General features: G+C 34.9%; 3 protein-coding genes across 11 annotated transcripts in view; 1 reads left to right on the plus strand and 2 right to left on the minus strand.

The window, feature by feature from the left end:
* Nucleotides 1–24950, minus strand: part of LOC132060220 (nuclear transcription factor Y subunit B-10-like) — a 58061-nt gene extending 33111 nt beyond the window's left edge. The window contains exons 1-7 of one of the 7 annotated variants that reach the window (XM_059453144.1): nucleotides 24735–24947; nucleotides 23943–24174; nucleotides 18574–18703; nucleotides 18287–18292; nucleotides 18104–18187; nucleotides 17926–17990; nucleotides 16414–16757 (exon numbers count right to left, since the gene is read on the minus strand). In XM_059453144.1, coding sequence (XP_059309127.1) covers nucleotides 17934–17990; nucleotides 18104–18187; nucleotides 18287–18292; nucleotides 18574–18703; nucleotides 23943–24163 — 498 coding nt within the window. In that variant the 5' untranslated portion in view covers nucleotides 24164–24174; nucleotides 24735–24947 and the 3' untranslated portion in view covers nucleotides 16414–16757; nucleotides 17926–17933. Of the gene's footprint in view, nucleotides 1–16413; nucleotides 16758–17925; nucleotides 17991–18103; nucleotides 18704–23942; nucleotides 24175–24734 lie in introns of those variants that run through there. The other 6 variants (XR_009415899.1, XR_009415900.1, XR_009415902.1 and 3 more) reach the window with 6 other exon arrangements.
* LOC132060218 (large ribosomal subunit protein uL10c) lies at nucleotides 3892–6384 on the minus strand. The gene is made up of 2 exons (XM_059453139.1): nucleotides 5990–6384; nucleotides 3892–4342 (listed from the first exon to the last, which is right to left on the minus strand). The coding sequence occupies exons 1-2, from the start codon at nucleotides 6363–6365 to the stop codon at nucleotides 4026–4028; spliced, it is 693 nt and encodes a 230-aa protein (XP_059309122.1). The 5' UTR covers nucleotides 6366–6384; the 3' UTR covers nucleotides 3892–4025.
* LOC132060219 (protein IN2-1 homolog B-like) lies at nucleotides 10187–16063 on the plus strand. Of its 3 annotated transcripts, none has more exons than XM_059453142.1 (10): nucleotides 10187–10447; nucleotides 11767–11841; nucleotides 12244–12304; nucleotides 12413–12499; nucleotides 13398–13496; nucleotides 13896–13998; nucleotides 14080–14150; nucleotides 14336–14443; nucleotides 15565–15645; nucleotides 15742–16063. In XM_059453142.1, exons 1-10 carry the CDS (start codon nucleotides 10260–10262, stop codon nucleotides 15751–15753), a joined length of 885 nt encoding a protein of 294 aa, XP_059309125.1. In that variant the 5' UTR covers nucleotides 10187–10259; the 3' UTR covers nucleotides 15754–16063. The 3 variants fall into 3 exon arrangements, with proteins under 3 accessions (XP_059309125.1, XP_059309123.1, XP_059309124.1); XM_059453140.1 differs by having other exon boundaries at nucleotides 10188–10447; nucleotides 14074–14150; XM_059453141.1 differs by having other exon boundaries at nucleotides 10188–10447; nucleotides 11770–11841; nucleotides 14074–14150.
* Nucleotides 24951–25151: the final 201 nt, after the last annotated feature.

Here is a 25151-nt window from a genome sequence, read left to right on the forward strand (position 1 = left end):
CATAAATGAGCTATTTCGATAGTTGATAAGATATTTGAGCCTTTTCGATATTTTCATTTTGCTCTCCTCTTTGATCTATCCCACGCAACGCAAATGTGAATTAGTTGGGACCTCAATATGAGAGAATGAGAAATCAAAAAAATCATTAATGGAATAGTATGAAGGTAAAAACTTAATTCGGATGTTTTTAGCAAATCAATAAAGGCCTGTTGCATTAGCAAATACTCCACATTTTTCTTACTTAACCGCGATTAGTTAATGTATATTATCACCTAGTTAAATCATATAATTATTGATAAATTGGCATGATTTAATGAAACACATGTAAAGATATATGATAAATTGGAATGATACAGAAAGTTGCACGAAAAACGAAGTTTGTGAAACTGGAAAGATAAATTTAAGTTTGTGATGTCTTATTTCCCTTTTTTTTTGTTTTTAACTTTAGGTGACATTATATTACTGTTTGAGAAGTCAAAAAAATAGTTTTTGGACCACAATTTTTTTTATACATTTTTCGTATTTTGTAATATAAATAGTTGAAAATTTTGTAATATTTCTATGTAGTTTTTTATTATATAAATTTTATATTGCGAAATCATGTTTTAATTAAGATCTATTAACCTTGTGCGACAATTTCCTTCTTATGAAGAGTCGCAAATTTGGTAAGTAAGTAGGACTTTTGATTTGAAATTTCTAGACATGCATATTGGTTTTTTTAGGTATAAACTATGTGTTATCCTCGAGGCAAATTTGGTGATTCAAATTGAAATAGTTATGTGGTGATTTGTATATTTTTCCTCTTTAGATTTTTCTTTTTTATTTTAGGCACAAAATCATATGTGTGTGAAAGATTAATAGACTTATTTGATAATGATGAAATCATGAATTTACAGACAAGTTATTGATGCATTTTGTTGGTTTTCTAACGTAGATGAATGTAATTATTTCAATTATGAAATAGGAATTCACTAGAATGAATACCACAAGTCCACAACAAATAAAGTCAACAAGCAATTGGCAAGGCGGAACAAGGCAACAAGAGTAAAAATTTGAGTAAAGAGTAATATTCCCTCTGTCCCAAATTAATAGCCATTTAGTTTAGAAAAATTATTTCAAAATAATTATCGCTTCAATTTAAAAAAAAAAAAAAAAATCAGATAAATAAGAATAACTTAGTAAATTATATTTTGTATTTATCGTTTTATTAATAGGCGTATAAGGAATTAACGTTATAGTTAAAATGGATTGGAGAAGTACATTCTATCAAGTAAACTATTACTCAACTTTATAGATTCACTACTCTGAATATATAATGCGTGTGTTTATCCGCCCAAAAACAGCTCTTAAACAAATGGAGCAGATAATTGCTAACTTTTTTTGGGGTAAAGATGATAACAGGTACAAATACGGTAAAAACTAATCTACACCGGGTGTTTACACCAAACCAATGGATGTATGACATGTGTTTAAATATATATATAACTATCACTTAGTCATGATTAATTAATGTATATATTTACTTCATCAAATCACTTAACCATAGTAAAGTGCATTGATTGGTGTAAACACCCGGTGTGGTAAGTATTTACCGTACAAATACCATTGGCTAAAATGGAAGAACTTATGCTTCCCTACCAAGGAAGGAGGAGTTGGTGTTAGATCTTTATCTGATTTCTGCAACACTTTCAGTGCTAAAGCTTAGTGGAATTTCAGGACCAAAGACAGCATTCTAAAAGAATTTCTTGAAGCTAAATATTGCAAGAGAAAGCACCCTATTCTCAGAAATTGGTCTTATGGTCAATCTCATCTTTGGAGAAGACTGATGGACATCAAAGGTGATACTGAGAAGCAGATTTTGTGGAAGATTGGTTCTGGCAAGGTGTCCTTTTGGTGGGATAATTGGACTGCAAAGGATCACTAGCTATGATCACCCACAAATACAATGCTCCCAGAAAGTGTCTGGTTAACAACTTTATTTACAATGGCGAGTGGATCATTTCAAATCTCAGAAGTACAGTGCCCAACATTGTCAATGATATTGACTGTTAAGATCCATGCAGGCAGAGAGGACTGGCCAGTTCGGGCAATTGACGCCTCAGGAGTTTTTCTTGCAAATCAGAATGACATTACCTCAGGAAGCATAGAACTAACTCTTTCTCTGCTAACATGATCTGGCATAAACAAACTCTTTCTCTGCTAACATGATCTGGCATAAACAGAGTCCCTTTAAAATCTCTTTCTTTATGCTTAGATTACTCCATAACCGACTCCCCACTGATGAGGCTTCAAAAAAGTTCAAACTCCCTATTGCTTCTAGATGTTCAGTTGTGCCATTTACAAAGAGGAGACATAATGCATTAATATGTGAAAGTTATATTGCAAAGCAAGCGTGGTCTTTCTTTGGGCAGGTTTGTGGATTTTGCATCAATGATGGTAGCAACAGACAACTTCTCATGTCTTGGTGGCTCTCAAAAACCAACAACAACATACATGCTAATCTTATCCAATGCCTTCCTATTATCACCTGTTGGGAGATCTGGGAAAATAGATGCAGTGCCATTTATGACAATACTCCAATGAGCAGCAGAACTATTATTCATTAGGTGAAGAAGTACATCAGTATCATTATTAATAGTCAATTCCCGAAGGTTCAGTTGCTTACAAATTGGACAGTGCTGTGTAATGCTATTGAGATGGCAAAGCAAGCTATTAGCATACACCCTGTTTATTGGATAAAGCCAGATATGGGATGGCTAAAAATGAGCACAGATGGGTGTTGCAAAGGTAATCCTGGAAGCTCAGGAGGAGGATGTATCATCAGAGACAATAATGGTCAATTTATTTATGCTTTTGCTGAATATTATGGAGAGCAATCCAATAACATGGCTGAAGCAAAAGCTATCCTTCATGGTCTTAAGCTTTGCATTAGTAAAGGCCTCAACAATGTAATTGTAGAATCAGACTCGAAGCTTATTATCGACATGATTACTCACAAAATGAAGACCCCTTGGCTGCTCCATATACCATTATTGATCAGATCATCAAACTCTCTAGCGGTGCTAATTTTGTTTTTGCTCATATTTTCAGAGAGGGAAACATGGTAGCTGACCAGCTTCCCAACTTTGGGGAAAACCTTAGAAGTTCTGTTATTTTTATCACCATGGTTCTTTACCAGAATCAGTGAAATTAACATTCAGAATGGACTTACAAGGTTACCCAACTTTCAGAATAAAGCCAAGGAAGAATCATTTTGTTTTTAATGGTGCTAAATCTTGACATCCTTAACTTCTGCACATTGGTGTTATCCCTGAATATAACATCCCTCTGTAATCACTATGTAAAGGGTAGATATGATCTCTTTCCATTCTTCCCCCTCATGTATCCAAGAGTGATGCATATCACTAAGCAAATTATCAAGGAGGCTAAGGTTTATGTCCTCCTCCATGTTCTTAATTACTCTTTTTGATAATACACAGGTCTGGAGTCATGCCTAAACCCCGACATCCACCAATGGTGGACTTTTGCTATATATATATATATATATATATATATAAAAGAGGACCTCTCTAGTTTTGCCAGCTGATCCACTATTATTCACAATGTGCTAGCAGTGTGCACTGTTCTTCATACTAAGCAAAGACATAAAGAGGCAGTAATAGACTTCCTAATTGCTCAATTTCTTGATTTACACAGACCTATGAGTCCCCTACAATAGATGCAATGCGGTCGGCATTTCCCAAGCTCAGCAAATTGCGAGAGCTTAGTGCACCGAGCTGCCCTTTTTGTGTTAGACAAATATAATGAGCTGGGGCAGGAAGACAAACAATTTTCTTGGATCACAAATAATGGAAAGTAAACGAAATTATCTGCCTGACATGAGGACACGAATCAGGAAAATAGGCAGTGATTAATTACCATTCTACCAAAACATGAATTTACAAAATTCCATCTTCCAGAAAATTTCAAATTTTGAATCAAATTGACAATAACATTAGCATACCATTTCAAAGAACTACAACAAACTATTGACTTCCACCTTCTTCCTCCAATTTCTTTACATAAGCTTGAAGCACCATAACCAAATTCCTCGCTGGAGCCTGAATAGTCCCAACAACGGCCGAAGCCGGTCCTTTCAAAGACCCAAGAAGTTGTGCATAAATCTCTGCTCTTGTAGGCAAATTCTCGAGTGTCTTGAACTCATCAGGCCCATAAAACTTCCCTTCAAAAACCCCACCAGTAAAATCATTTTCCTCCAATTTCTTCTCCTTCTGAAAAGCCCTATAAGGCTTTAACGCAGCTGGAATCTCCTCACTATGAACAAAAAGCCAAGCATTCATACCTGTTGGAAAAAATTATTCAAAAATTGTAGGAAATCAAAATTGCTTAGGATTAGGTATCTTAATTCATATCTAATCAGAATTATATAGAAATAGTTTTTCCTGATGTGAGTTAAACTAGGTTTCGTAATATTATAAATAGAGGTGTTGCTAGCTATTTTCTAGTGTGGTGGGAAATTGTGCAGAATTGCAGAGAGCAACAACAACAACAACAACATACCCAGTATAATCCCACAAGTGGGATCTAGGGAGGGTGGGATGTCCACAGACCTTACCCCTACCTCATGGGGGTAGAGAGACTGTTCCGACTTCCGAAAGACCCTAGCCTCAAGCAACTCATCTCAAAGCAGTTTTAAAAATAAAATACAAAAGTAAGGCGACATAGCAAATAATTCAGAAATCATTACATAGAATTCACAAAAAAGGAACAGTAACAAGGGAGTAACAACAACAAAATAATGTGATAACCGAAGCGAAGAAACAAAATGTAGATACAGAAATTGAAGGACAAAAAGAAATTATGGGACTAGTACTAATGCTACTGGAATTCAAAGAGGGATACACTCAACTGCCTACTAACCTTCTACACATTTAAAGATTTATTAGACCCGTTTGGCCATGAGAATTATTCACTTTATTCCCCTTTTTTTTTTCAATTTATTTGAAAATCAGCCCTGAAAATTCAAAATACAAACTTGAATCCTTCACTTTTTTCACTGTACATTCAAACAACCAGTTTATTATTATTATTTTTTTTTTTTTTTAACCAAATATAACCCTATCTTCAACAAAAATTTCAAATAAAGTGAAAAATATTTGGTATCTATGGCCAAACGCCTACTTAGTTTATAAATAAAATATTTTTGCTTCAATACCTTTCATACAGGGTTTCAATGCTTCCCATTTAATCCCTTCAATAGCTTTAAGTACCAAAGTATTCTTAGCAACAAGTAGCTTTGTCGTTTCAGGTAATTGTGACCTGAGTTCTTGAAATTGCTTAACAGTTAACTTGTTGTTTCACTGTTTCAACTGTTTCTTCTTTCTTGGTTCTGCTAATTGCTGACCTGATAATTAGAGTTCTTGATTTTGGTTTGAGTTGTTTGGAATGTGTGTGCTGGGATTATGAAAGGGTTGTTTAAATTATATAAATCCACTAAAATTGCAACAAATACTAGATTTAAAGACTCAGAATACTAGTTTTAAAAATAAAATAGAAAGTAAAGCTGACACAACAAATAATACCGGAAGTCATTTAATAGCATTCACAAAAAAAGGAACAATAACAACAGCAAAATAATGCGATAACTGAAGCAAAGAAACAAAAGATGGTATCAGAAGACAAGAAACAACGGCACTAGTACTAATGCTACTGGTATGCAAAGAGGGCAACACTCAAACTATCAACTAACCTCATACCAACAACAACAACATACCCAGTGTAATCCCACGAGTGGAGTCTGGGGAGGGTAGAGTGTACGCAGACCTTATTCCTACCTTCCGATAGACCCTCGGCTCAGAATAAAGCAATAACAAAGCAGGTCAAATAGGAAATAGGAACAGTAACTACACCAAAACAGTAACTATCATCTAACCTTCTAACATTCAAAGATTTATTAGTTTATGAATAAAATAATTTTTTCCTTGAATACCTTTCATACAAGGTTTCAATGCTTCCCATTTAGTCCCTTCAATAGCTTTAAGTACCAAAGTATTCTTAGCAACAAGAAGCTTTGATGTTTCAGGTAATTGAGACCTGAGTTCTTGAAATTGCTTAACAGTTAAACCCTTGTAACTGATACCAGCTAAAAGGTAACAATCTTCAAGTTGTTGTTTCACTGTTTCAACTGTTTCTTCTTTCTTGGTTCTGCTTATTGCTGACCTGATAATTAGAGTTCTTGATTTTGGTTTGAGTTGTTTGGAATGTGTGTTGGCTGGAATTATGAAAGGGTTGTTGAAATGGGATTTTAGGGAAAATGGGTATGAGTGAGAGGAAGAAGAGGGTAAGGAGAAAAGAGTAGCCTCCATTGATGACGTTCTTGAGAATTGGATAGTGATAGAAATGAGGGATGATGGGAGAACTTGGGTTACCTTATCTGTTTTTGTGCTATGCTATAATCGTATTTGGGGAAGATTTACATGACAAATATTTATGGCTTAATGCATATCCACCCCCTAAATTTGCCCCTTTTTTCTATTTTGGCAGTAATTTCTATTGAATTTCTAAACTCATTCTCAAATGTAACAATCAAACACAATCCAACTTATATAGTATTCAATATTCAATGTAGCTACATGCTAATCTATATTCTAATTTAATTATGTCATCTTTTAGCTAAGATTAGCAGCAGTTGAGAGGGAAAAAAAGAGTAACTCTTAATTAAGCTGGCAGTGAAAGAGCAAAAATCGACACATCCATGACCTAAGGAATAGCTTATCACATATCTAAAATATTACTTCACCTTCATTTCCCCAATTTAATTTTCGCTTTTAATAAAAATCAAATTTAGAGGGTTTGATAGACTCACTTAAGGACGAGTTCGGGGTTCAATAGGAATAACACTTAGTTGAGGTGCTAAAATGAAAAGAAAAAAAAGACAAGTTTAGGGGGCCTCATATGTATTAAGCTAATATTTTTTTTAATGTATAAAAAAGGGTCATATTTGTCCATTTTATATTTATTCTCCGTTATATACTCTTTTAACAAATATACCGTATGGCGTATAGTCATATTTTAGAATTTTATTTACCTCTCACTCATTAAAATTAGCTATATTTATCCATCAACTTTTAAAACTTGATTTTCAACTCTAAAAAGCCATATGTCATGCTTTTATTGAACGAAAAACCAAGCCATTTTTATAGAGTTTACTAGTATAAAAAACCATCTTAGTATAAAAAACCATCAATCTAAAGCATAAATAGAGTTCACTTTTATAATAAAATGTTGAAAACAGAATGAATTGTTACCTCAAATTAGTTTTCTTTCCGGGAAAATAACATAATTTTTAGATAATTCAAAATTATATGTAAGGCACTTCACTATATTATTTTTAAATCGTGCCAAAGTGATAATTCTATAACTGAGATTTAATTTCACTCTTTTTAGTGTAGCCTTTTCTTGGAATTGCTTAATAGTTAAACCCTTGTAACTGATTCCAGCTAAAAGGGATTATGAAAGGGTTATTGCAGTGGGATTTTAGGGAAAAAGGGTAAGAGTAAGATGAAGGTAAGGAGAATAAAGTAAGCCTCCATTGATGAAGAATTGGATTGTGATGGAGAACTTGGGTTACCTTATCTTTTGTGCTACTAGGATAGAGTTTTGGGGTAATCTACTATGTTTCTGAAAATATTTAAGTTTACGGCAAAGGGTCATATATACCCCTGTACTATCCCGAAATAGTTGTGCGTATCCCCCGTTTGCTTTTTCGATGATATGTACCCCCGCCGTTAGCGTTTTGGTCACATATACCCCCGCGTCTAACGGTTCCGTTTAACAGGGACACGTGGCACGATCTCAACGGCTCCAACTATTTTATTTTTTATTTAATCTAATTTATCATTAAAAAATTATTTTAAACCTGAAAGGGGCTATTTCTTGAAAATGTGGCTATTTCTGAAATTCAAAATGTGGGTTTCTTCTTCTTCTCCAACTAATTTGCAACTAAAATTAACCCAAAAACCCACCGAATTCTTCACCAAATTTTCCCAAATATCATATATCAACTCTTCAAGATTTAATTGATCTTTTTCAATAACATTCACTCGAAACAAAGCTCGTTTGAAGAAACCCCAAACTTGAACTTGAAGTTTCAAGTTTCATTAATGGCTGTCCATGGAGTTTATGTTTTTTCTTCACGTTCCAGCTACTCAAGACAAGCTTTAATTACAATTTTTAGATTCAATTATCAATACACAATTTATTCCAACAAATTTTTCACCATTTTGAATTTTTTTCGGCCACCATTTTCGTATTCAAGAATCTAATCGTAGAGTTCATGAACCTTATGGGCATATTTCAAAGTGAGTTTAATTTTGGATCCATGAATATACCGTTGAAGTAGTCGAATGCCGGTGGTGGAGCTTCGCTGGAGATTAGACTTTCTAATTTTCAATTTTTTTGTTTTGTTTTGTGTTTTTTAATGATAAATTAGATTAAATAAAAAATAAAATGGTTGGAGCCGTTGAGATCGTGCCACGTGTCCCTTTTAAACGGAGCCGTTAAACGCGGGGGTATATGTGACCAAAACGCTAATGGCGGGGGTACATATCATCGAAAAAACAAACGGGGGTTACGCACAACTATTTCGGGATAGTACAGGGGTATATATGACCCTTTGCCGTTAAGTTTATACCAAATAGACTGTAGGATGTGTTTGCTCGATAGGAGTCATTTTTTCAAAATAAATGTTTTCTAGGATGACTTATTTTGTTTAAAAAAATATTCTTTAGAAAGTATTATTTGAAGCATGGCTGAAAAGAATGAAAAATATTTATTGAAATATATTTGTTGAAGCTGATAATAGTAGCCCCTGGTCTTGTATTGCTTGTCACATTTCTCTTTTACACGCCTCTTTAAAAAAATCATAAATAAGAAATATTTTTTACCAATTTACCCTTAACTCTTCGATAAATATACACTTTATTTTTGTGTCTTATCCATATTATTTACTTTCAAAAATAATTAATGTTAAGGGTAAAATGAAAAAATTAACTAATTTATCTTAATTTTGTAAATTGACAAGCATTTTAGGGATTATTAAAGGGTTGTTGAAATGGTAATTTAGGGAAAATGGGTAAGAGTGAGATGAAGAAGAAGGTAATGAGAAAAGAGTAGCCTCCATTGACGATGGCTTGAGAGAGATGAGGGAAGATGTGGATTGGCTTATCTGTTGTGCTAGTAGGATAGGATTTTGGGGAACTTTCATAAATACAAGATATGTAAGAGTTAATCATATAATATACAATTAAATTAGATATTACAAATTACGCAACTTAAAGCTAAAAATAAGGAGATTATTGTTATGAATCAATAAGCTAAAAAAGTAAGGAGATACCCCATATTAATGATAACATACATGAATTTTATGTTTTTGAAAATATTTATGCTATACCAAACAAACTTCGTGTGTGTTTACTCGTTAAGAGTCTTTTTTTTTTTTCAAAAAGGTTTTCCAGAAAATGACTTTTTTTTTTGAGTTAACGGTAAAAACACCTAAACTATTATTCTTCCAGAATTTCATATCTTAACTATCTAAAAAGGTTAAATGAGTGACAAAAAGTTAGCTGTTGAAATAATTGTGAAAATGATTTTCATTCAAAAGTAAATAATTATTTAACCTCTTTTGGTGAAAAATATTTTCTGGCAATAATGTTATAAAATAATTTATTTCATTATATATTTAACAAACTCTTGCTGTTAGATTTTAGGGGAGTCATTAAACAAAGATATAATCAGAATTGTTAAGAAAATTCTATCAAATATCATGCAAAAAACAAAAACTACATCAGACATAAAAATAAAAATAAAAACACTGCCTTTAATTCTCTATCAGAAGTATTTCAAAAATAGTAAAAACCGTAAAAAATACATCTTCAAATGTGAGTTCTCATGTTAAATCTTTTTATTTCTTCATAATTTAGGTTAAATCTAACAACTAATGTTCGCTATTTGATACTATAAACTTAAAATGCTCACTTTTAATAAATTTAAAGAAATAAAAAATTACTCAAATTTTTTATTTTAAAAAATAATTTAAATCTACCCAAAACATAAGTGACATTTTTGTCATTTTCTCTGCTCAAATCTAAAGAAGAAGAAAAAAAAAAAAAAACACTTCTGCCAGAGTCCAGGGGGAAGATAAGGAATATAACGTAGTACTAACGATTAACGAACCTCCTTTACGAAACAAAAAGCAAGAAATGGCCAGTCCAAGCATTGGATATCAAATTCATAGTATTAATTTCAATACTCATATTCTTTCTCCTTCAAGGACTAAATTCACTTCTCTATCTTTAAATTTCTCTAATGCTAAACACCCATTAAAATGGAATCACATTGGGTCCCCCACAATCTTTGCTGTACCACTTGTTTCAATAATGGCTTCTGGGTACATTTCTTTCTACATTATTTTGCTAAGTTTTCTGTAATTCTTGTAGGAAAATATTTTTGTCATGTAAAATAATTTCCTGGCTATAGTAAGTAGTTTTTGTACTCATTCCGTCCATTTTTACTTGTCCATGTTTGACATGACACAACTTTTAAGAGGTAATTAATAAAATAAGAAGTTTATATCACCCTTTGAATATTATAAATTCATTTTTTTGGAAATGCATTGGGAAATGATTAGAGGAGTAGTTAATAATAAGGGTAAATTAGGAACTAAGTGATAAACTTTATCTTGATTTGTTAAACTGGACAAGTAAAAGTGGACATGTATTTTAAGTATAGTAGACAAATAAAAATGGATGGAAGGAGTACTTATTTTTTGGTCAGATCCCTCTGTCCCAATTTACGTGTCACTTTTCACCTATGTGAAACCAATATGTTTTAAAATGTAATTTTTTCATCATATTGACATAAGGAGAATTGCAACTTTTAGTATTTTTTGCATAATTTTTTAATATCCAAATTTTAGTTTTAAAATAGTGAGATAATCTAATCCAATTTAGCTTAAAAAATTAGTTAAATTGACTCTCGAGAAACAAAAAGTATCACATAATTTAAGATGGAGGGAGTATTTGATAAGTTTAACAAAAAAAAAAAAATATGCATTTATGTGTAATCTAAGAAAACACTATGGGGGAGGGATGGAAATATAAGTACGATTCCTTCCCTATTCATTGCGGGTTGGTTATTTGTCAGCAAATCTTTAGCTTACAATGTGTTCGGAAGCCCTCAGATACACAGATATTTTATAGAGAACCGACAAGGAATTTCATTAATAACTGGTTGCTTTGATCTTTTTGGAACAACTTGATTAACTTAGTATATCGTTTTAGGAGGTCCTAATGACTATAGATCGAGCGGGGAGCGAAGCCTAGTCTTGGCTTAAGACATTGGTTTGCTAAATCGACGTACAAGAAGATTGTATCAGGGGTTCTTACTAGGGTGTGGGGGGGGGGGGGGGTAAATCGGGGGTGGTGGGGTGGAATGGTCAAGGGTGGGCGTTGGTAGCGTTGAGGATGGGGAAGACACAATGAACTTAGAATGTCACTTAGGAAACTAGTTTTTTCCTACTCATACTGGGAAAGCCATTTTTCAGATTTTTAAATAACTTGTTTTTCTAGAGAATTTTCCTCCATACCAAACACACTCATAATATCTTCTATTTGCTTACTCCCTTGTTTAGTTATGGTTTTGAAGTGGTGTGCTTTCAATTGGGTTTAGCTCTTTTTATTAGTTCTAACAATTCCTTGTTTGAATCAGAAGTTCAAGAGAGTTACTTCCTCCTGCCCTTGATTCCTCTTCAGACCCACCAACAATCTTTGATGGAACTCCAAAGTTAGTTGCGTTTTACTTATTGCTCTTTATTTTTCGGCTCAAAATGTAATTTTTGTTTTTATTCTTCTTCTTTGTAGGATATAATATGGTTTGTCCAGATATGGTTACTGAACTTTAAATTATAAGACTGTAACGTTCCTGTACTATTCTTTGCCACATTAAAGTAACTAAACCTCATCCGCTATAAAGTAACATCTACCATCAAGGTGACTTTACTGTTATAGCGGGTGTAGTTTTGTAATCTTATTCTTATAGTACGTAAAACTGTGATAAAAAGTAGTTCTGTAGCTTTAATGTTTTAGTCGGTAATGTTCAGTGACATATGTTAAATTAACCCGATATATTATTTGTCTCTCTTGTGATAGTCAATTCATATATTTTACTTCATTTTCTTGGTTGAAGGCTTTATATCTCTTACGCATGCCCATATGCTCAACGTACGTGGATCGCTAGAAATTGTAAGGTCTGTAATCGTGCAAGTGTTGATAGAATTTGCTTAAATTTAGTGTGTACTCGAATTCCTTCCATTTGCCTATAAATTAAGTGATGTATATTCTTGTAAGTGAATCAGGGGCTGCAGGAAAAGATACAGTTGGTTCCCATTGATCTAAAGAACAGGCCAGATTGGTACAAGGAGAAGGTTTATCCAGCAAATAAGGTGCAAGTTGCATTTTTGTTTCAAAAAATGGTGACGATTAGTCAAATGGTTAATAGTCTTTCCTTTTTTGAGTTTCCCTAGTCCATAATAACCGTAGTACAATTAAGTTGGTATACTTGCAGAGCCAGAGCCAGGATTTGAACCGTATGGGTTTTAGATTCTAGCAAATGACCTCAAATGCTAGTAACTGGGTTCTAAATTTAATTTCGTACCATATTTAGTGATTCTTTAACGCATATGCAGAGTTTCGCTCAAAGCTATTGGATTCTGCTGAATCCACAAGTTATATACTACCTCCGCTCCTATACGCTTGTTGTTTTAGCACCGTAAATCTACAATAGACCTAATTTATTGATTCCTAAACGATAAGTTGAAACCAAATGATGTCTCTCTGCGTGCCTCTATGTGTGTGTAATTGTGGTTGAGGTTCCCTTATAGGACACCTTTATCTGTGATGTAAGTGCTCGACAATCAATTTTCTTACATGTCGTGAACTCGAAAATTTAGTGAAAAAGAAAGAAAAGCGTATCTCTGAATGGTTGATAGATCAGAGGTAAATGAGTAGATTTAGGTCTGCGGAATGCGCATTTGCTTGAAATAGTTTCCATATAACTGTTTTGCGTCTTTGAGCCCGCATAGAGTCTTTGGTTATACCTCGCCAACTTTCTGAAGAAATCGCCATGATATACCCGATCCATTCATAATACTATGAAAATGGATACAGATTTTTGAGTGCTAACTTAGCATTTGCAATAGGTCTTAACTGACAGGTTTGGGTGGCAAAATATAAACACTAGTTCATTGCATTACAGTTTACTGTCACTTTGTTGTGCTGAACCATGTGGCTGCCATTTCCATCCCAAGACAGCTTCAAGAACTTAGTTATTTTCTTGAACAGGTACCATCACTTGAACACAACAATGAAGTTAAGGGAGAAAGCATGGATCTCATTAGATATATTGACAGTAACTTTGAAGGACCTTCACTTTTCCCAGATGTAAGTTCTCGATAGGATCTTCTTTGAGTTTTTCCTAGTTTTGCCGTCTTTCAACTTGTGTTCTCACAGAAATTTTAAGGGACAACTGTTTAGTAAATGACAATCTCTCCTTTTTTTTTTTTTTTTTTTTTTTTTTTTTTTTTTGGCAACTTATGGATCTTTTTGGACCACAGTTTAAAGATCCCTTTTGAGAAAACTGAAAATCTTATGAGAAAATGGTAGACCACAGTCTAAAATTTGTAAACCTTAGATGACAGTCTACTGTTTTGACAGATGACAGTCTACTGTTTTGACAGTCTCAAGGGCTATATTTCCACATCTTTTAAAATAGGGACAAAATCTAAATGATGGCTTGAAAAGAGTCATTTGCATAAATCAGTCGTGTGCTCATTGATGTAGGATCCTTCCAAGAGAGAACTTGCAGAAGAATTGTACTCCTACTTTGACTCCTTTTACAAAGCGGTAATTTCGTCTTTGAAGGAAGACAAACTAAATGATGCCAGTAAGTTTTTACTCCTATGCAATTACATACTTCTCTTTGATAATTAAGCTTTAAGTTTGAGATGAGTTGGTATAGTTGCAGCATTTGATTTCATTGAGACTGCTCTTTCCAAGTTTGTTGATGGACCTTTCTTCCTTGGTACGTTCAGTCTTGTGAGTATCCCTCTCTTAACTTTGGTTATTCCTAATTGAATTGTAGGAAATATTATCTATAGATGGATTGGTAAGTGAAAAGGTGAAATATGCAGTTAATGTTCACCATAAGAATTATTTCTGTGAGTGCAGCAAAATTATGCCTTGTATTCCTTTATTTACTACCTCATATATGTGACGGACAGGTGGATATAGCTTACGCGCCATTCATTGAAAGATTCCAACCCTTCTTGCTCGAGGGAAAGAACTATGATATTAGAACAGGCAGGACAAAACTTGCAGCATGGATCGAGGTATTGCATGGATTGCCTTTTCTTTGATACTCTTTCCAATAGAATGATTTGACCACCAGAAGTAAAACTTTAACTATAGTTATATACCAAAATTATAATCACTTGAATACTAGAACGTGGTGTTTCTTTAAGCTTTTATTAGAGTTTGCTTTTGTCAAGTTTATAGTGATCTTCTGTTTGAGTTCTATAGTGCCATCCTCATGCTTAGCATAAAATAGGAGAATTTACAGATCAATCCATAAATTTATGTCTAAGGTATTGGGTGTGTATCTATTTTGCTGTCATATTTTGTATCTGCGTTGAATTTCTTTTCTTTATTTCCCTTTTCTTTTCTTTTGAGCTGAGGGTCTTTTGAAAACAGCCTCTCTGCGCCATAAAGGTAGGGTTAAGGTCTGCGTACATCCTACCCTCCCCAACCCCACTTGTCGGATTACACTGGGAATGTTGTTGTTGTTCTTTGTATTGGGTGTGTATACAATTTATATGCCCACATAGCTTCTTTTGCTAACTTAAATCTGATAGTGCCCATTCTATAATAGAAGCATATACAAAGTTCAGAATCATCCAATCAGTCATGGTGTATCATTTATTTGAAGCTCATTTACTCCAGTAACCATTGCAATTTTTTAATACTAATGCTGAACACCCAACAATCATAGGCAGGGTCAGGATTCAAACCAGCAATTTTCAGGTCATGACTCATGAGCCTTATAGTTGACCAATTCCTCTACCCGGGCCATCGCACCAGCCTGGCCTCAACCCTCTGTAGCTTTTCCTTGTTTTCTCAGTTTCCAATTTCTGAGTTTCGAGTTCTTTTTATATTTTTCCATCACGAGATAACTCCATACCCGAGAAGCAAAAGATTCTGAAGTCCAGGCTTAAAATGCATCCATAGATAGTGGTTTAATGCCAAGGCCAACGACGGAACCTCAGGACAGAGCCGTATGAGGCGTTGTTCATTCATTTCCTAGCCACTTTATGTGAAAGTTATTCAAATGCCATTTTTCTTCATTACATGGACTTTATGTGCCTAATATCCAAGTTTTCTGCATGTGTGCATAAGCACTTGTATTGTGACTTAGCAGAACATTACATGATGTAGTATGGTGTATTTACTGCAGGAGATGAACCAAATTGAGGCTTATACAGTAACTAAACGTGACCCAAAGGAGCATTTGGAAAACTATAAAAGACGTTTCTTGGTATATCGTTTGTCTACTGCCTTTATTTCTAAATTTCTTCATCCAAAAGTTGTTTTATTTATAGCCATATTCACCACCATTTCTTTCTTTTTGCAGTCTCAGGTCTGAGTTCTGTGATTATATTGCATCCACAATTATGCAAAGATTACTGTTGAACAGTTTATATGCGAAGGGGTCGTTTGGTTCATTATATTAGAATGATTTATCTCTCCACGAAATCCCGCATAAGATAATACAATGTTTTATGACTAATTTAGCATTTGGTTGGCAGTATTAAATAATACTAGCATTAAGTTATGAAAATCTATGTATTGTTTTATGAGAGATATTCTTATGGAATAAGAATGCTTGTATTAAAAGCAAAGATGCGCTTCTAAAGTAAGTAATTCATGAATAACGATCTGGCCAGTGGCATGCAATTCGCTTACCTATATCGACCAAACTTTGCCTAAACCATTTTCCAGGTTCAATAACTTAGCTCAAGTTCATCTTCTTCTTCCTCACTACAAGTTAAAAATCTATGTTTCCACAATTAGGCAATTAGATGATAAATCTAATTTTAAGTTATCCCTTTGAGAAGGATCTGGGGTGGCACTGCGCGAGTGAGGTAGGAGTGGGGTGAGAGTAATATCTACGAAGGTTAACAAAGTGGAAACTATACCAACATAATTTCTGGATGCTCCCATCTACATACAGTTTGATGAGTGACTAATTTGGTGAAGTGTTATCAGAAATTTCAGAGACAAGTATACAGCTAAGCGATGACCGTTTCTGACCAGAAAAATACCACCTAGAATGATTATGCTAACTTCCAAAAGCAATATCTTAAAAAATTAACATCATACAAAAAGCTAAGGTCACTCAATCCTAGAACTAGTGAATTAGCAGAATAAGAAGATTGCTATCAGGTCATAACAATAAAAGCCAAATAGCATTTACATAAAGTACTTAAAGAAAAGTTCAGAAAACAAAGTGTTTGTATGGCTTAATTCAAGATTGGCAGGATACTTTCGGTTCGTAGAGCCACATATCAGCGTAACCATTGAACGGTTTGGTACATAGATCGCCAAAATCAGAAGACAGAAGATACTTGCATCTGAACCATTGTTATTCTGCAAATCCACCAAAAAACCAATCAGCACTTAAACTATTAATGCATACATGTTCTTCACGACAGTACCATTCAGCAAAGGAAATGTAATCTTTTTCATTTTGTGCTATACTAAATTATAGTTTTCAATTGTAGTTCCCAAAAATATGCTTCAACCATGTCTGACTTTAATACATGCTTTTGAAAGGTAGAAACCTCATCCCCCAAAAAAACATAAAACTTTCTTTTCCCCTCCTTTTTGATAGGTAGCAAACTCGATGAACGCTATTTTTAGTCCACCCATTGTCCGAACTATAGTCTTCTCTGCAATCACTTGAACCTAGTATTTGCAACAGTATATCTCTTCAAACTAGAACTGCTTGCAAATATTAGCTTTTTGGCGTATAGTAAAGATGTATACTACATAGACATTTTTCTCGACTTGTTAAACTCCTTACCAGATTTATAAGGAACATATATACTTTTGTAGCTTATAGCCAGCACTTCACTTCGAGCCCTTTATTGCTTGTTTACTTATTTAAAGAAAAATCAGTAGGAGAGCAAACTGAATAAAGAAGAGCCCAGGTAAGACTCTTTTATGAAATATTGGTAAGCATAACAAACTGGAAAATAACACCCCTACATATATTGTGTTTGTTTTACTTCACTAATCACTATCCTTTTATTGCTCATGTCTGCCCACAAAATGGTGTGGACACTAAAATCACAATATTTTAAGATGCCTTTATCTAGCTCTTAGATCCAAATTAACTTTTAAACGGGACATCCAAAACCTCCAACACTACTGTCGGAGGAAGTGAAGAAAGAAGGTTTAGCTAAGAAAAAAATATTTTGTACTTCAAGCAAATTGTCCTTCAAAACAATGTAAAAGGCAAATATTTCTTCTTTAAATCTTTCCATGTGCACCTCATATATAAAACAATAGTGGAGAAGAAAAGGTGGGACTTCATAGGGTACATACGGGAACTAATCAGCCTCAAAATAGAAAAATCAAAATTAATATGAGGATGATAACAAAATGATTTTCTTCACTCAAGCGATGTTATAAATAAAGACAAAAAAGAAAACAAAGTGAGCAGCAACGTTACTATGACAACTTACTCTGACAGAAGTCATTCTTAATTATCTGAACACTCACAACAGGAGGGAGAGAATGAAGAAGCACTTACTCAGAATTTCACATTTGGGAGTTCCCATAGTCTAAGCCTTGTGTAAAAGACCCATCATAGACAAACTGCCATTTTCCCACGAAAAATAGGATGTCAAAATAATAACACCTATTTGCTTAATTCTGTAAGGATTAGGCATATCAGAACATGGTGAATGGAGAGTTTGGTACCCTCTTACCTGCGTACTGGAACCAAGTTGACCTCCCACTATATCTTTTCTAGCAGACGTATCTCCACCCCTAGCAGATCCCTTGGTGTCTCCCTGACATTAGAAACAATCCCCCGGGGCATAGCTAGTGACATATCAGAGGTAAAGACAATAAGCAACTCTATATCATTGATGGGGGGAAGCAATGCATACCTCCATCTGCAATGCCATGATTAACCCATAGCCCAGCAAATAGAATAATTCAATCACCAGAAAAGAGAGATTGATCAGTTGATAATTGGAAATTGGGTTAAATTAGAAGTTTTTCAAAACTACAGCAAGGAAGTTCATATAGACCACGAATACCCAACAAATATTCCAGATGAGCGGAAAAAACTATTCCGTCTCTCTTTAGTTGTCAATGATGAACAGGCGTGCAAGAACTCTTCATATAAGCAAAGCTTATTTGTCATCGGTAAATGAGGAGGAACTGCAATTACCTCTCTGTACCTAACCAAATAGGCCTTTAGTGGCTCAATGTAGTCCTCAAATCCTAACGTGGTCAGTGCCCATAACAAATCATCTCCATTAATGGTCTTTCTCTTCTCTTTCTGACACTTGTCACTTGCCCTGTAAAAGAACAGAAAACCTGTTTAAATACATGCAAGACCACAAACTACAACTTCCATGTCGATTAATAAATGTCAATGTCTAAGTTCAAAGAAAGCTGCTATTTCAGAACCATTATTTATTAACATTATTTCAATTTGGAATCATATATTAACATATACAGTTATACACATGTCCTCACTCAAAGACTCAGCGGATATAGCTGGATTGGAATTCACACCTTGATCATTAAAACAGCAATATTTGTATCCGTAGAAAGAGTAAAATATCAGGAAAAAATATTATCTGATCTAAAGAAAGAATACAGTAAAATAACACACAGAGTGAATAAAAAATTAAAAATAGACAAACATTTTTGTTATATGGGGAATTTTTATTTTACTATGTTATACATCAATAAGAACTAGGGAAAAGGTCCAAATTTTCCCCTCAACTATTTGATATTATTTAGCTTTGACCCCCTTGAAAGTTGGCAACAAAAATACCCTTGTTGTTACCCTTTTGTATCATTTTTGCCCTTCTTTGCCAACTGACCTCAACCTAGACCATTTAATCTCAGCTGGTGCTATGCTTTAAGCTACGTGGACTTACATGTGGATGTACACTACTCCAAATTCTTCCTTCACCTGTAGTAGGCCCAATAATTCCCCTCTTCTCTTCCTCCCTCCCCCAAATGCCTCCGGATATTCTCTTCTTCCATTCCTCATGCAGCCTCTCTTCCTCACCTCTTAGGCCCTCACCAACAATACTTTTACTCTTTCAAATTCCAACAAGGTTAATTAATTTGGTAAATAAAAGGTACAGGGAGACCAATATTGAGCAATTGAGCAGCAATGGAATGCTGCACCCCTACACTGCCAATTGTAGATAAAACAAAAGGGCAAAGAATGAGTAAAAAGTAGCAATATTTGAAGACCAAATTGAATTAAATTGTTGCATGCTTTGAAAAAATAAAGCAGAAAAGACATAGCATAGAAGATTGTGTGTATGTATCATCAATTGTACGATCAATAGGAAACATAGAATATTTCAAGACCAAGAGAACAAAAGAACAGGATACTTCAAAAAGAAAAGGAAAAATAGACCAATGTAGAAGCTAAGAGAAAGTGCATAGCAATAGAAAACTGTAACCCACACATTAGCAATTTTATTATGCTCACGAATCAATTGTACCATAAACAAAAACCCAAAAAGACGCAAAATTTTACGGGCCAATTTTACAAAATTGCTGAATAATTCGAAAAAAAGACCATTATAGAAGCTAAGAGCAAGTCCGCAGCAATTGAACGTTGTAACCCATGAAGAAAAAGAAGGGTGGAAATTTAAAAAATAGCAGATTTTTGACTTTTGGGGTAGTTGTAAACTATGTAATTACGGAGGACAGAAAGACAGCAGCCTTTATTTTTCTCTTGTTCCCCCTTTTGTCTCTGTTTCTCTCAACAGCATCATTAAAATAGAAGCAGTTTCTAGCCCATTAGTACTAATCATCAATTCCTCCTCCCTTCTATTCTTTCCGCTCTAAAATCAAATTACTCAGAGTCCTATCTCCAGGTCTTCACAGTGCTCCCGTGGCTCTTATAGAAAGGATATAGTGGTGTATGCAAAGAGGGATAATGAGAAGCAGCGACTGGGAATAGGCCAAGCACATAGGGGATTGGCCACAGGGAGCTGTGTGCTTCACTGTTTGGCAACTCCCTAACAGTGTTGTCAAAGGTGCTCTTAAGCCCTGAAGTGAGGCGCAAAATATATTGAGCACTTCGCCTCGCTTCATGGGCGCTTCAGTGTCGCCATCAAGACTCTAAGGCTTATTTTTCTTGGCCATGAGTCCTAAAGAGTTTCAACATATGGTGCGGTTCTAGTATTCTCTGCATGTTTCCTATGCTTATGGATAAGACTTAACTGATTTGCTATATTTGTTGAAAATAGTTTTTGCTACCATGTTTCTCCTCATGTTTTCTGTGCTTATGGATACCCCTTAAATGAGTTGCTACATTTGTTGAAATGTTCACGTGAAGTAAATTTAGTTGTGCTTCTCCATTTATGAGTTCCAAAATTTTGCAAACAAGAACAAGACAGTGTTTGTAATTATTGTGAGCATTTTGAAAACATTTGCCAAGCAACCTCCTCTTCTGAAACACTAGAGATGGGGTTTCTACGTACTGTTAAATAAAAGAGATGCAAAGAAGTCTCCAGACTTAGATTGGACGAATTATCCGAAGAGGATCTTTTACTCATCGCAAGAGTGCGACAAATTGAGTGTTTCTTATCACAAGTCTTTTTCGTAGCAGAAGTATTTACCAATTCTCTAGGGAAGTATGTTGGTCTGGCAGAAAGAAACATTTCTAGAATTTAATTGATCCTTTAGGGAGAATTAGATGGTCTTCCTGAACAGGCCTTCTATTTGGTAGGTAAAGACGAAGCTACCACGAAGGCTATGACCTTAGAAATGGAGAATGTTCTTTAACAAAATCTTGCTATCAACACTCTAAGGAAGCAAGTTCAGAGCTTTAGTGAGCAGCATTATCAAAGCTGAAAAGTGGAAAAACCTCTAAGGCCCGTTGGGGCTTTAAGCGCAAATAAAGCGTGGGCTTTAATGAAGAAAGGTGCAAATGGAAAAGAAATACAGATATGTATGCATAGTCCAAGATCAAGACTAATAATTCTAAGCATCAATAACAAAAATATGGATAAAGAAACTAAAAACAATTACAATAAAGTGAAATATTAATGGTTTAATGTCGCCAAAAAAGATACTCCGAGATATTTTCTAAGGACAACTAACGTGTTCTAGAAGATAAAACTCTGAGATTCAGGAATACCACTTCAAATTTAAAAATATGCAAGTACAACAAACTATAATACATCAAATTTCAAATAAATCCCCATGTATATGAAGCTATTAAATCTCTTGACTTGTATTGACTAGTGTATACTGTCACTCTTTAACTATTTTGTTCTTTTCTCTTCATTGAAACACTTGGATGTGCTCTCACTATACGAAATTCCCACCTGTATTTATTCCATTATCAATCCCAAGGGTATGGGAGCATGTTGATTTTCCTAATATTACAAAGGCAGAGCTGGAATTGGCCGAACCAGCAGCTTTAGTTCAAATGCTATGTTTGTATTAAGAACTTTACTAAATATGTACAAAAACTAAATTTAGAACCCAGTTACTAACAACTGATGTCGCTATCCTAAAATTTAGAACCCATAAAGTTCAAATCATGGCAATATAAACTGAGACATTCAAGAATACCCCTTCAAATTGAAATATTTGCAAGTACAACAACAACAACCCAGTGAAATCCCACAACGTGGGGTTTGGGAAGGGTAGAGTGTACACAGACCTTACCCCTACCAAGGTAAGATGGCTGTTTCCGAAAGACCCTCGGCTCAATAGAAAGCATAAAAAGAGGTCAGATAAGGCCAAGAAATTCAAAGCGATATGGAAATGAAAGTAACGAAAGAAACTAAGCCATGATGAAGCGGTTGCAAAGGCGGTAGCTATCACGGATAAAATAAGATAATCAAAGTACGAGAAAATAACAAATAACAATCAAAGCACGAACTTATATTGCGATAATGCGACTACTAATATGAAAGGATAAACGATACTATCTACTAGCCTTCTACCCTAATCTCGAGTCCTCCATACCCTCCTAATCTAAGGTCATGTCCTCGGTAGACAGAATCGCGCCATGTCTGTCTAATCACCTCTCTCCCAATCTTCCGGCCTACCCCTATCTCTTCGAAACCATCCACGGCCAACCTCTCACACCCCCGCATCGAGCATCGTGTCTCTCTTCACATGTCCAAACCATCTCGATCTCGCTTCCCGCATCTTGTCTTCCACCAAGGCCACTCCCACCTTGTCCCGGATAGCCTCATTCCTAATCTTCTCACTCCTGGTGTGCCCATACATCCATCTCAATATTCTCATCTCGGCAACTTTCATCTTTTGAATGTGAGAGATCTTAACTGGCCAACACTCCGCCCCAGACAACATAGTCGGTCTAACCACCACTTTGTAGAACTTGCCCTTAAGTTGTGGTGGCACCTTCTTATCACATAGCACTCCGAAGCCGAGCCTCCATTTCATCCACCCCGCCCAATACGATGTGTGACATCATCGTCAATCTCCCCACGCCAGTATAATAGACCCAAGAATACTTGAAACTACTTTTCTTCTGGATGACCGGATACCAAGCCTCGGCTTCCACTTGACCTCTTGAGGGCTTGTTGAACTTCCTCCAAGTACTCTGTCTTGGTCCTACTCGGCTTGAACCCAGACTCCCGCAGTACTGTCTCCAACCCCAACTTAGCGTTAACTCCGCTACGAGTCTCGTCGATCGGGACTATGTCATCCGCGAAAAGCATACACCATGGCACCTCACCCGAATTTGCGCGTCAATTCATCCATCACCAAGGCAAATAAAAACGGACTAAGAGCTGATCCTTGATGCAACCCCATCACAAATATTTGCAAGTACAATGAACAATATATCAAATTTCCAATTTATCCTTATGTATATGAAGCTGTTAAATCTCTTGACTTGTATTGACGAACGTATACCGTCACGCTGACTACTTTGTTCTTTTCTCTTCATTGAAATACTTGGATGAGCTGTCACTATAGGAAATACATCAAATTTCACAATGAACAATACATCAAATTTCCAATAAATTCTTATATATATGAAGCTCTTAAATCTCTTGACTTGTATTGATTAGGGTATACTATCAGTCTGACTATTTAGTTCTTTTCTCTTCATCGAAACACTTGGGTGTGCTCTCACTATACGAAATACCCACCAGTATTTATTCCATTATCAATCCCAAGGGTATGGGAGCATGTTGATTTTCCTAATATGCAGCCAGAGGCGGATCCAGAATTTAAACCCTATGGGTTCAACCTTAAAGGTTTTTAGCATTGAAATCATTGTATTTATAAAGTTATGGGTCCATATCTACTATTTAAATATTTTTACACATAAATTTATACTCCGCGACGAAAGTACTGGGTTCAGATGAACCCGGCACTAGTACTCTACATCTCCCTCTGCATGCTAGTGCGGAGCTAGAAGCCGACATATGTGTTCTTAAACGTAGTAACTTTAGTTCAAATGTCGTATTTGTATTATGAAATTCACTAAATACGTACAAAAATTATATCTAGAACCCAGTTACTAACACTTAAAACACATAAAAGTTCAAATCGCAGAAATATAACACTTACTCGCTGGTAATGAAACTGATGAACTCAGATACACATTCCTGAACAGTATCTTTAGCTTCCTTAGCTACCTTTGCATTAGCAGGCAATCCCTTTTTCATTATGCGACCGATATTCGCGATCGGAAGGTACCTGTCCTGTTCCCTCACGTTCGATTGAGGGCTCCGATCACCACCACTATCATGACTTCCACCACCTCCTGGACTCGCCGGAGCTTCCGCCATACTCAAAAACCCTGAAACACCAAAAAAAAAAAAAAAAAAAACTATTAAGCAGAATTTTTTAAGAAAATTAATGCTCCCTCCATTTCAATTGGTTTGTCTGGTTGCAACTTAGCACGAAGTTTAAGAATTTGAATCTTGTGGTCTTAAACTAAAGATGTGCAGAATGTACCAAAATGTCCTTTAATTTTATGGTCTTAGAGCTTGTTTGGACGGGCTTGTAACTTATGGCTTAGAAGCATAAGTTAGGAATATTGCCTTAAAAACACTTTTTTTTTTTTTTTACCCAAAACACTATAAAAGTGCTTAGAAGCTAATTTAGCTTAAAAACACCTAATCCAAACAGGTTTTTAAACATGAAAAGTTAGAATCAAAGAGTTGGCCAAAAAAACACTATAAAAGTACTTAGAAGCACCTAAAATAAGCCAATTCAAACAGGTTGCTTAAACATGTAAAGTCAGAATAAAAAATTTGCCAAAAAAGGAAAGAGTCATTTTTTTTTTATAAACGGACTAAAAAGGAAAGTAAGACAAACAAATTGAGTAATAGAAAAACATTAATTGTATGACCTAACCTTAGTTGACTTGATAGTTGACCTTACAGGCGGATCAGAATCTTTTTTTTTTCTTTTGAATTTTGGTTCGTTTGATTTCTAAGTAAAGAAGAAAAAGAGGTTTAATTTTTGTATTTGGCGGGCTTTATGATGATGGGATTAAAAGCTTGGTGTTTTGAGAGTGAGCTAACACGCGGAGATCGGACGGCAGAGAGAGGTGGAGAAGAAATGGAACCTACGTTTGTAAATTGGGCTATATATGGGCTATGGGCTATGTACACTTGGCCCCTCTCTAATTAGGTGTTGTGTTTGTTTTTGTTAATGTTAAAAATGTCTTGGAACATTAGATAATTAATTACTAGTAGTATGTTTGGATTGACCTATTTTAGGTGTTTTTAAGTATCTTTTAATTATAGTGTTTGACTAAGATAAAACCTC

Source organism: Lycium ferocissimum, chromosome 6, assembly GCF_029784015.1.
Source record: "Lycium ferocissimum isolate CSIRO_LF1 chromosome 6, AGI_CSIRO_Lferr_CH_V1, whole genome shotgun sequence".
In the NCBI taxonomy this organism is placed as follows: domain Eukaryota; kingdom Viridiplantae; phylum Streptophyta; class Magnoliopsida; order Solanales; family Solanaceae; genus Lycium; species Lycium ferocissimum.